The sequence below is a fragment of the Oncorhynchus tshawytscha genome, linkage group LG09, assembly GCF_018296145.1.
Source record: "Oncorhynchus tshawytscha isolate Ot180627B linkage group LG09, Otsh_v2.0, whole genome shotgun sequence".
NCBI lineage: Eukaryota > Metazoa > Chordata > Actinopteri > Salmoniformes > Salmonidae > Oncorhynchus > Oncorhynchus tshawytscha.
The window spans coordinates 29714921-29725015 of record NC_056437.1 but is presented as its reverse complement, the minus strand read 5'-3'; the positions used below and the strand labels follow the sequence as shown (position 1 = coordinate 29725015).

Sequence of the window (10095 nt, the reverse complement as noted above, 5' to 3'; positions counted from 1 at the left end):
TGAGATGCAGAGTAGGTGAACGGATGATCTCTGCAAGTGTAGTTCCCACCGTGAAGCATTGAGGAGGATGTGTGATGGTGCTTTGCTGGTGACACTATCAGTGATTTATTTTGAATTCAAGGCACACTTAACCAGCATGGCTACCACAGCATTCTGCAACGATACACCATCCCATCTGGTTTGCGCTTAGTGGGACTATCATTTGTTTTCAACAGGACAATGACCCAACACACCTCCAGGCTGTGTAAGGGCTATTTTACCAAGAAGGAGAGTGATGGAGTGCAGATGACCTGGCCTCCACAATCCCCCGACCTCAACCCAATTGAGATGGTTTGGGATGAGTTGGACTGCAGAGTGAAGGAAAAGCAGCCAACAAGTACTCAGCATATGTGTAGAAAATAGTTTTAAAAAATAAAGAAAAACCCTTGAATGAGTAGGTGTCCAAACTTTTGACTGGTACTGTGTGGAAATATATATATATAATTAATTTGTTACAAATCAGACTAGTCTAAAAAGGGTATTACTTAGCAGGGTTGGGGTTAGTTCCACAAATGATATTAAAATTAAATTCCCTCCCTGTAAATTCCATGTAATTAAATTCAAATTCCATGTCAGTTTAGAGAATTCAATTCCTCTCAATCCAGTGTTAGGTATATTCCAAGAATTCAATTACCAATTTCATATTATCCACAATGCCACAAATTCTCATTTGAATTCAATTCCATCAGGCTTTCAGGCTGATAATGTCACCGTTCAGACAGCCTAGCTATACTGGAAATATAGAAATACAAGCTGGAATGATTTAAAACAAATCCTGCAGTCAATTTTTGATACTTGTGCATTAATTAAATTAACTGGGAAATGTACACATTGAATTCCAATTGAATTCCAAAGATTCGTTTTTATTTTACAATTCCAACTCAAACAGTCAAATTCCATAACTTGAAGATTGTTGAAATTGGAATTGAATTCAATATAAATTCTCCACTTCATGAGTGAATTCAAGAATTTAATTGGAATTTTAAATTAAATTGGAATTGACCCCAAACCTGTTACTAAGGCCTAGATTAAATCCGTAGCACAGAAGATCCATCTTATTGCGCGATTAACATTTAAAGGTAATTTTTCTGTGAATGTGGGAACATTGCCTTTAAATTTAAAATGTTTGCTATGTTAAATGAAAGTTTGAAATTAGATATGAATTATATTTTGGTCATTGTAATAGTGAAATTGGTGGAGTTCCACTTCCTTCATGGTTCAGTCAAGGGTCCCTCTGTTTGTCCTCAGTAGAGTCTCCCCATCTGGGCTCGGGGAAACTGGGACCTGGGGTTGTACTCCGGAGCTGAGTAGAGGGGAGCAGGTGAACTGGGCACAGGATACCCAGACATGCCTTCTCTCTAGAAGATAGAAACAGATCTCATGTCAAAACACTGCTTTCTATATCAGCCTGGTCATCTAGGGGCTAACTAACATGTACCTTTAGGCTAAGATTAAAGCCATGTTTCCGCCACAGTTTCGCCCTACAGTTTGCTTGTCCAGTTGATCAGTTGAATTCATCATACTGTTCAATAGAGGGAAGCAATCACTCACCATCATGCCGTTGTATCCAGGTGGGGGCTGTGTTGGTCTCATATGCTGGTCGTCATAACGGTCTGGAGGTGGCGCTCTGTCTTCATACGGGTTCCTTGGCGATGGAGACTTGGGATAGGGGTTACCCAGGGGCTGTGTCATACCTGTAGCATAGCTGACAGTTCAAAACAATACTTATGATGTTGTTGAAAGGGCACATGATCATATAAATTGACATGGAACAAAGTACTGTAGCCGATTGAAAGCACACAAATCAAAAGAAACGGGCTTGTATGGCTGACTCCCAGGGTTGGCTAAAAATGATCTATTTAAAGTAGGTCGCATACTGCTTGGTGAAGGGCTGAGAGAGCATAGAGATCAACATTTCAACAGTAGATTTTTTTTTGTCAATAACAAAAGATAAAATAACATGCTGGAAATAGGTATGGATAACGTTAGTGTCATGCTCCTCAAATCACTGGATGACTACTAAAACTGTGTAGAGGGAGCATTGTCCTGTTGTCGTCTCTAATTTTGTTGAACTTTTTGTCTATCACGGAGAATTGTATGTTAACACAAACAAAATGTGTACAACATCACTGCCATTGAACAAAGTATTACACTGAAAAACACAAAAACTAGCTTACTTGTATGGCTGGCTTGGAGGATAGGCCAAAGACGATCTATCTAAAGAGGGTCGAATACTGTTTGGTGAAGGGCTAAGAGAATAGAATAAAGAGAACAATATAGTAAACGGGATAATTTTTTCTTTTTTGAAAAGAGGACCACATAATTCCTGATTACTTTTGGGGGTTTATTTAACTAAGTTTAAAAAATGTTTTGCTTAGAATGTATTTTGGATACATTCCATTTGACAGTCTGACATGGGCTTACCTGTACGGCTGGCTTGTAAGGTTTGTCAAAGACGATCTATCTAAAGTGGGCCGCATGCCGTTTGGTTGGGGGCTAAGAGAGTAGAGAGATCAACATTTCAATTAAAGCACATTATAATATTGCAGACCAAATAAGTATCCCCATAATGAAAGTGAAAACCAGTGGCATGTTGAATTTTGTTCAGACAGCTAACCTGTAAGGGCTGTTGGGTAAGTTGGCCATGGGAAACCTCTCCTGGGTGGGCTGAATACTGGAGGGCTTTGGCCGATTCTTCAGAAATAAGACAAATAGAGACAGTTGCTCAGGGCAATGTTTACTGTTCAAAATGTAAAAATGTTGCTTGACAGTGTAATAAACTAAAACAGAGATTGTTGCTACATAATCTAATGGGACAATATAATGTACAATAACAAAGACAAGGAAATGCTTCAATATTGTGGTGCGAAACTCCTGTTGAAATGCATAGCACATAGAATTAAACAGGTTTCACTAGATAACTGTTCATTCTGATCAAACAGGCTTTTTACATGGATGATACATTGAAGATAATATACGACAATAACTTGAAACAATAGAACACTATGGAAAATCAAAGAAACCGGGCCTAGTTTTCATAGCAGATTTTGAAAAGGCTTTTGATAAAGTACGATTACAATTTATATTTTCAGTAGCAGTCAAACGTTTGGACACATCTACTCATTCAAGGGTTTTTCTTTATTTTTAGTATTTTATACATTGTAGAATAGTAGTGAAGACATCAAAACTATGAAATAACACATACAGATTCATGTAGTAACCAAAAAATATATTCTACGTTTTAGATTCCTCAATGTAGCCACCCATTGCCTTGATGACAGCTTTGCACTCTTGGCATTCTCTGAACCAGCTTCCCTGGAATGCTTTTCCAACCGTCTTGAAGGAGTTCCCACATATGCTGAGTACTTATTGACTGCTTTTCCTTTAGTCTGCGGTCCAACTCATCCCAAACCATCTCAGTTGGGTTGAGGTTGGGTGATTGTAGAGGCCAGGTCATCTGATGCAGCACTCCATCACTCTCCTTCTTGGTCAAATAGCCCTTACACAGCCTGGAGGTGTGTTGGGTCATTGTCCTGTTGAAAACAAATGATAGTCCCACTAAGCGCAAACCAGATGAGATGGCGTATTGCTGAAGAATGCTGTGGTAGCCATGCTGGTTAAGTGTGGGTTGAATTCTAAATAAATCACTGACAGTGTCACCAACAGGGCACCCACAGACCATCACACCTCCTCCTCCATGCTTCACTGTGGGAACCACACATGCAGAGATCATCCGTTCACCTACTCTGGTCCCACAAATACACGGCGGTTGTAACCAAAAATCTCAAATTTGGACTCATCAGACCAAAGGACAGATTTCCACCAGTCTAATGTCCATTGCTCTTGTTTCTTGGCCCAAACAAGCCTCTTCTTCTTATTGGTGTCCTTTAGTAGTGGTTTCTTTGCAGCAATTCGACCATGAAGGCCTGATTCACACAGTCTCCTCTGAACAGTTGATGTTGAGAAGTGTCTGTTACTTGAACTCTGTAAAGCATTTATTTGGGCTGCAATTTCTGAGGCCAGCAACTCGAATGAACTTATTCTCTGCAGCAGAGGTAACTCTGGGTCTTCCTTTCCTGAGAGTCAGTTTCGTCATAGTGCTTGATGTTTTTTTCGACTGCACTTGAAGATACTTTCAAAGTTCTTGATATTTTCCAGATTAACTGACCTTCATGTCTTAAAGCAATGATAGACTGTCATTTCTCCTTGCTTATTTGAGCTGTTCTTGCTGTAATATGGACTTTGTATTTGACCAAATAGGGCTATCTTCTGTATACCACCACTACCTTGTCACAACACAACTGATTGGCTCAAGCGCATTAAGGAGGAAAGGAATTCCACAAATTAACTTTTAATCAGGCACACCTATTAATTGAAATGCATTCCAGGTGACTACATCATGAAGCTGGTTGAGAGAATACCAAGAGTGTGCAAAGCTGTCATCAAGGCAAAGGGTGGCTACTTTGAAGAATCTCAAATTTAAAATATATTTAGATTTGTTTAACACTTTTTTGGTTACTAAATGATTCCATATGTGTGTTATTTCATAGTTTTGATGTCTTCAATATTATTCTACAATGTAGAAAAAACTAAACATAATGAAAAACCCTTGAATGAGTAGGCGTGTCCAAATATTTCACTGGTACTTACTGTAGATATCTATATAGATAAAAAAAGAAAAATATATATTTCTGTTACCAGAATACTGTGTAAAAAAGTGCCATGCATGTATGTATGTATGTATGTATGTAATATGTCAAATGCATATGTAAAATGTATGTATTGGTGGCAAAAAAGCTGTAAAAACAAAGTTGTTTTTGTCCTCCGAAGAGGGGGTTAATAAAAAAAAATACAAATTAGACTAAAAAAATTGAAGACGAAGGAATTCGGGACTATTCAGTACAATAGCCATGGCGATGTAAATCATCCTGTGATTTGTACCAGTGCAAAGGCTGTTTCTCGCCATCTCCTATGGTCACTAGAGTTTAGTACCCTGTGATTTGGTTGTTTTTACGACCTTAGAAGAATACCTGCAGTTGAATTTATCTGAGGTAAAAGATTAACTCATAATTGCTGGGAGATAAAGAATCCCTAATTTAGCAAGATCTCTGGATGTGTCATCACCATTGGAAATATAATTATACTATATGTTGGTCAAATACCATGTGGAGATTTAAGTAAAGGACTCAAGCTACTCACCGGCATGTCTGAGGCAAACACAGTGTTGGTGAACATGTCATCTTGGTTATTTCTATCATATGTTGTTGGTGACATTGCATTATTTGTGTAACTGAAAAGAGTGAAATATACATTATAAATATATGATAAGTGTCTAGTCATTTCAAACCTGAAACAAGACTGTGGACAAATGTACCCTACAGAGGGTAGTGCATACACCCAGTACATCACTGGGGCTAAGCTGCCTGCCATCCAGGACCTCTACACCAGGCGGTATCAGAGAAAGACCCCAGCCACTCCAGTCATAGAATGTTTTCTCTACTACCACATGGCAACCCTAACCCTAACCGGAGCATCAAGTCTAGGACCAAAAGGCTTCTCAACAGTTTTTACCCCGAATTCATAAGACTCCTGAACAAGTAATCACATGGCTACCTGGACTATTTCTTTACTTATCTATTGTTCACCTAATACCTATTTTTTACTTAAAAATCGCACTGTTGGTTAGAGCCTGTAAGTAAGCATTTCACTGTAAGGTCCTTTGTACCTGTTGTATTCGGCGCACGTGACAAATAAACTTTGATTTTGATTTGATCTGAATCAATTCTGTTAAATATTTTTAACAAGCTTATTTCCTGATACTAGGTGCCATACAATGTGCAAAACACATGGAAATAATTAGCCTTGTCCAAACTCTCTCCCCCTCTCACCCCTCTGTCCGATCCTTTTGTTTCTCAGCTGGTTTCCTTGAGTAATGGACACACTGGACCGTCACACCAACAATAGCAGCCAGGGCCAATCCTGGTAGAGTTGCTACCAGGGCGAAAGTCAAGATGGTCCACTCAAAGTCGCAATTCTCCCCTATGTACCACGTGTTTATGTAGTTGTTACACCTGAAAAGGAACACAACAGCAAATTCTGAATACTTTTATTTTCTCTCCCATGATGCTGGGAGAGAACATGCGATCATGGTGCAGGACATGTGGCCTAAAAAATTACAATTATACATGTAGGCTAGTGAATTTGATTTTAATTTTGAAATATAATAGGGCCTGTTTTACATTTATATAATTAGTAGGCTGAGCATATACACCTTTCATAATATTTCCCGTAGCCAACCGACTCTTTTTCTCTCTGTTGTTGCTTCATTCCTTCCTGGCTTTAACAGTTAAATTAAATACGCTTTGTTGTTCTTATCTTCATCATTGTAATGAATAATATAGGACTAGAATAAGATGCAGAGGGCTTTCATTTCTCTTCATTAAGATTGAATCGTTATGGTTTCTGAATAAATAACTCGCATCACGCATCACGCATCACGCGTTGGCTCTTCTTTCAAACTACACGTGACTGCTGTGTTTAACATTCAGAGAATAAGAGCTTGCATCGTTCATCGAATATTAGTATAAATGTCCAGCAAGCTATTCTAGTCTAGCTTCTCCTGCGTCTCCAAGAGCTAAATATCCTTTTTGTAAGGAAAGAGGCCAGCAGAGCACAAGTACTATTTTGACTGGTACTGTATATAAACTCAGCCACAACAAAAAACGCCCTCTGACTGTCAACAGCGTTACTTTTCAACTAACTTAACATGTGTACATATTTGTATGAACATAACAAGATTCAACTACTGAGACATAAACTAATTTCCACAGACATGTAACTAACAGAAATGTAATAATGTGGGGGGGGGGGGTCAAAATCAAAAGTAACAGTCAGTATCTGGTGTGGTCACCAGCTACAGTAAGTACTGCAGTGCATCTCCTCATGGACTGCACCAGATTTGCCCGTTCTTGCTGTGAGATGTTACCCTCTCTTCCACCAAGGCACCTGCAAGTTCCCAGACATTTCTGGGGGGAATGGCCCTAGCCCTCAACCTCCGATCCAACAGGTCCCAGACATGCTCAATGGGTGGGAGATCCGGGCTCTTCGCTGGCCATGGCAGAACACTGACATTCCTGTCTTGCAAGGAAATCACACACAGAACGAGCAGTATGGCTGGTGGAATTGTCATGCTGGAGGGTCGTGTCAGGATGAGCCTGCAGGAAGGGTACCACATTAAGGAGGAGGATGTCTTCCCTGTAACACACAGCGTTGAGATTGCCTGCAATGACAACAAGCTCAGTCCGATGATGCTGTGACACACCGCCCCAGACCATGACGGACCCTCCACCTCCAAATCGATCCCGCTCCAGCGACGGTGGGTTTGTGCCCATAGGCGGCTTTGTTGCCAGTGATGTCTGGTGAGGACCTGCCTTACAACAGGCCTACAAGCCCTCAGTCCAGCCTTCCTCAGCCTATTACGGACAGTCTGAGCACTGATGGAGGGATTGTGCGTTCATGGTGTAACTCGGGCAGTTGTTGTTGCCATCCTGTACCTGTCCCACAGGTATGATGTTCGGATGTACAGATCCTGTGCAGGTGTTGTTACATGTGGCCTGCCACTGGGAGGACGATCAGCTATCCATCCTGTTTCCCTGTAGCGCTGTCTTAGGCGTCTCACAGTACGGACATTGCAATTCATTGCCCTGGCAATATATATATAAACTCTTCAAAAAAAGAAACATCCCTGTATATATATATTATATATATATATATATATTATTTTTTGTGTCTGCATAATATGCATAAAAATGTATTTGGGAAAATTATTCAATTGTATTCCATGATATTGTTGTTACAAACTGGATTTGTGTTGAATGTGATATTCTTGGGAAGTAGGGTCTAAGGGCAAACACTGAATATCATAGAGACAAACCAGGCCTACCTGATGATATGCGGCTGCTGTATTCAACATTGATTGGCTTTCTCTCTAATTCATTGCATGATACTTCAGTTGTAACTGGTTCTGTTGCGCAAAATTATTGCAGTTGACAGACAACTTTAGCACTGTTACAAACTTAGACTCCTATTTTTGAACAACAGCTTGTATAGAAATCAAAATGTCTCTGGTGCTGCAGCATGTGCTAATTCGTTGTCATGCTCTGCTGTAGTATTAAAACAGACTCTACTTGTCTCCACTCATGTAAAATGACATATAATTGTATGAAATGCATTTATAAAAAGCCATTTTTTCAAGGACTGCAAATAAGATGGTAGATTCATGCAGTGCTTTTAGTGTAATAGATATCTTTTCACCCCTACCCTTGTCCACAGTGGTCTGCGAATCCACAACCTTCTTGTTACTTTGCCATGTAAAACTGCATATCTAAGGCTCTGGTCTGTCGTAGGAGTGATGGTAAATGGTAGGCCTGTTCTCTGCTATCAACTTTATGTTTTAATTAATATATGGCAGGGTTACTTTTTTTTTAAAGCGTTCAGAGAGTGTAGGGTAAACAAAAATAACTCAATATTAGGAAGATGTTCCTAATGTTTGATATATGCAGTGTATATACAAATATTGAGGGAAAATATTGTGGGAAATGCTGAAACATACCTACAAAATGCTTTATTGTCCTTACAGTAGCATTTGCTCTTGTCACTGCATTTAGGTGGTAAATGTGTCCTGCACACTTCAAAGTCCTTTATTCCTACACACAATGTCACTGGATGTAAAAACAAAACATGTCATTGAAACATTACATTTTTCAATTGTTTTGGCTAAACAACATCATGAGCAACTAAAGACACAATTTGATAAAGAGCACTACCTTCAAACAAAGGGCCTAGCCAACAAAGAGCCTATAAAGCAGCAGGACATTGATTTAAATCTATATTTAACATGCCCATTTTAGAAGTGCCATCAGTGCATAGCTACAGTAATGTGACAATATGCCATTTAGCAGACACTTTTATCCAAAGCAACTTAGTCATACGTGCATACATTTTTATGTACAGGTGGTCCCGGGAATCAAACCCACTATCCTGGTGTTGCAAGCATCATGCGCTACCAACTGAGCTACAGATGCTATATAACACAGGTTTGCGTTCCAGATTTCTTCAAAATATTGCATTGCAGAAAAAGATGCTACTCACAATCTGGTGTCGTACATTGTCCAATAATTGTCCAATAACTGAGCAGAAATATTAAACCCAGCAAAATATAGCCCTTCATCTTCACTCTTCTATGACCAAATGTGTATGAGAGAAGTAATACCAGTCAAACATTTATAGCCTTCTCCCACGTCAGAGCTATACTCATGTTCAGATAATGAGACAATGTAAAGTTTATGGTTAGGCAGGGTATGATCACAAGTACTATCGTAATGATTAGAGTGGTTCTTCCCAATGTAGTGGGGTAGTTCTGTGAAATGAGTGCCTTTTGCATCCATTTGGTATTCAAAACAGACATTGAACATCAAATAGTCAAAGTATATTATAAAAGCAGGTGAGCTGGTTCTACTCTTTTTGGCCATTTTTTGGTATGTGGCAGACCAGGGGGTTTGATCAAAAGGTTTACACTGATTAGACACGGACACAAGTGTGATAGCTCAGTTTCAAGCGTATTTATTAAACCAATAAAGAAAAAGAAAATATTAGGTATCCTCCAGGAGACCTCCTCCGGGTTACCGTCTTCTGGGCTCCGGGGTATTACTGTCCCCTTTGTGGGAAAAACCAGAGCCCCTTCGGTTCTAGCAGATGACTCTCCCCGAACCCCCCGTCATGGACTGGGGGCGGTGTGTCACAGCATCATCGGACTGAGCTTGTTGTCATTGCAGGCAATCTCAACGCTGTGCGTTACAGGGAAGACATCCTCCTCCCTCATGTGGTACCCTTCCTGCAGGCTCATCCTGACATGATCCTCCAGCATGACAATAAACGCAGTTGACAGTGAGAGGACATTTCTTTTTTTGCTGAGTTTAGCATATTTTGTCCACACACAAAGTCCTCAAGGAGGGAAACTTTATACTTGACACGTCATCTATGTGACTCCCTACAATA

General features: G+C 39.8%; 1 protein-coding gene across 2 annotated transcripts; it reads right to left on the bottom strand.

The window, feature by feature from the left end:
- Window positions 1-414: 414 nt before the first annotated feature.
- Window positions 415-9307, bottom strand: LOC112257754 (pollen-specific leucine-rich repeat extensin-like protein 2). Of its 2 annotated transcripts, XM_024431576.2 has the most exons (9): window positions 9190-9307; window positions 8651-8759; window positions 5928-6110; window positions 5239-5329; window positions 2657-2733; window positions 2464-2535; window positions 2217-2288; window positions 1591-1744; window positions 415-1397 (listed from the first exon to the last, which is right to left on the bottom strand). In XM_024431576.2, the coding sequence occupies exons 1-9, from the start codon at window positions 9266-9268 to the stop codon at window positions 1284-1286; spliced, it is 951 nt and encodes a 316-aa protein (XP_024287344.1). In that variant the 5' UTR covers window positions 9269-9307; the 3' UTR covers window positions 415-1283. The 2 variants fall into 2 exon arrangements, with proteins under 2 accessions (XP_024287344.1, XP_024287345.1); XM_024431577.2 differs by lacking the exon at window positions 8651-8759 and having other exon boundaries at window positions 9190-9306.
- Between the last annotated feature and the right edge of the window lie 788 nt (window positions 9308-10095).

What these genes read in the sequence shown, in the direction of transcription:
- LOC112257754 (XM_024431576.2), bottom strand. Translation starts at nt 9,268, where the DNA reads ATGAAGGGCTATATTTTGCTGGGTTTAATATTTCTGCTCAGTTATTGG. An exon ending in GACAATAAAGCATTTTGTAG is followed by an intron (nt 6,111 to 8,650) that starts GTATGTTTCAGC and finishes GTTCCTTTTCAG; the next exon opens with GTGTAACAACTACATAAACA. An exon ending in TTACCCAACAGCCCTTACAG is followed by an intron (nt 2,536 to 2,656) that starts GTTAGCTGTCTG and finishes CTACTCTCTTAG; the next exon opens with CCCCCAACCAAACGGCATGC.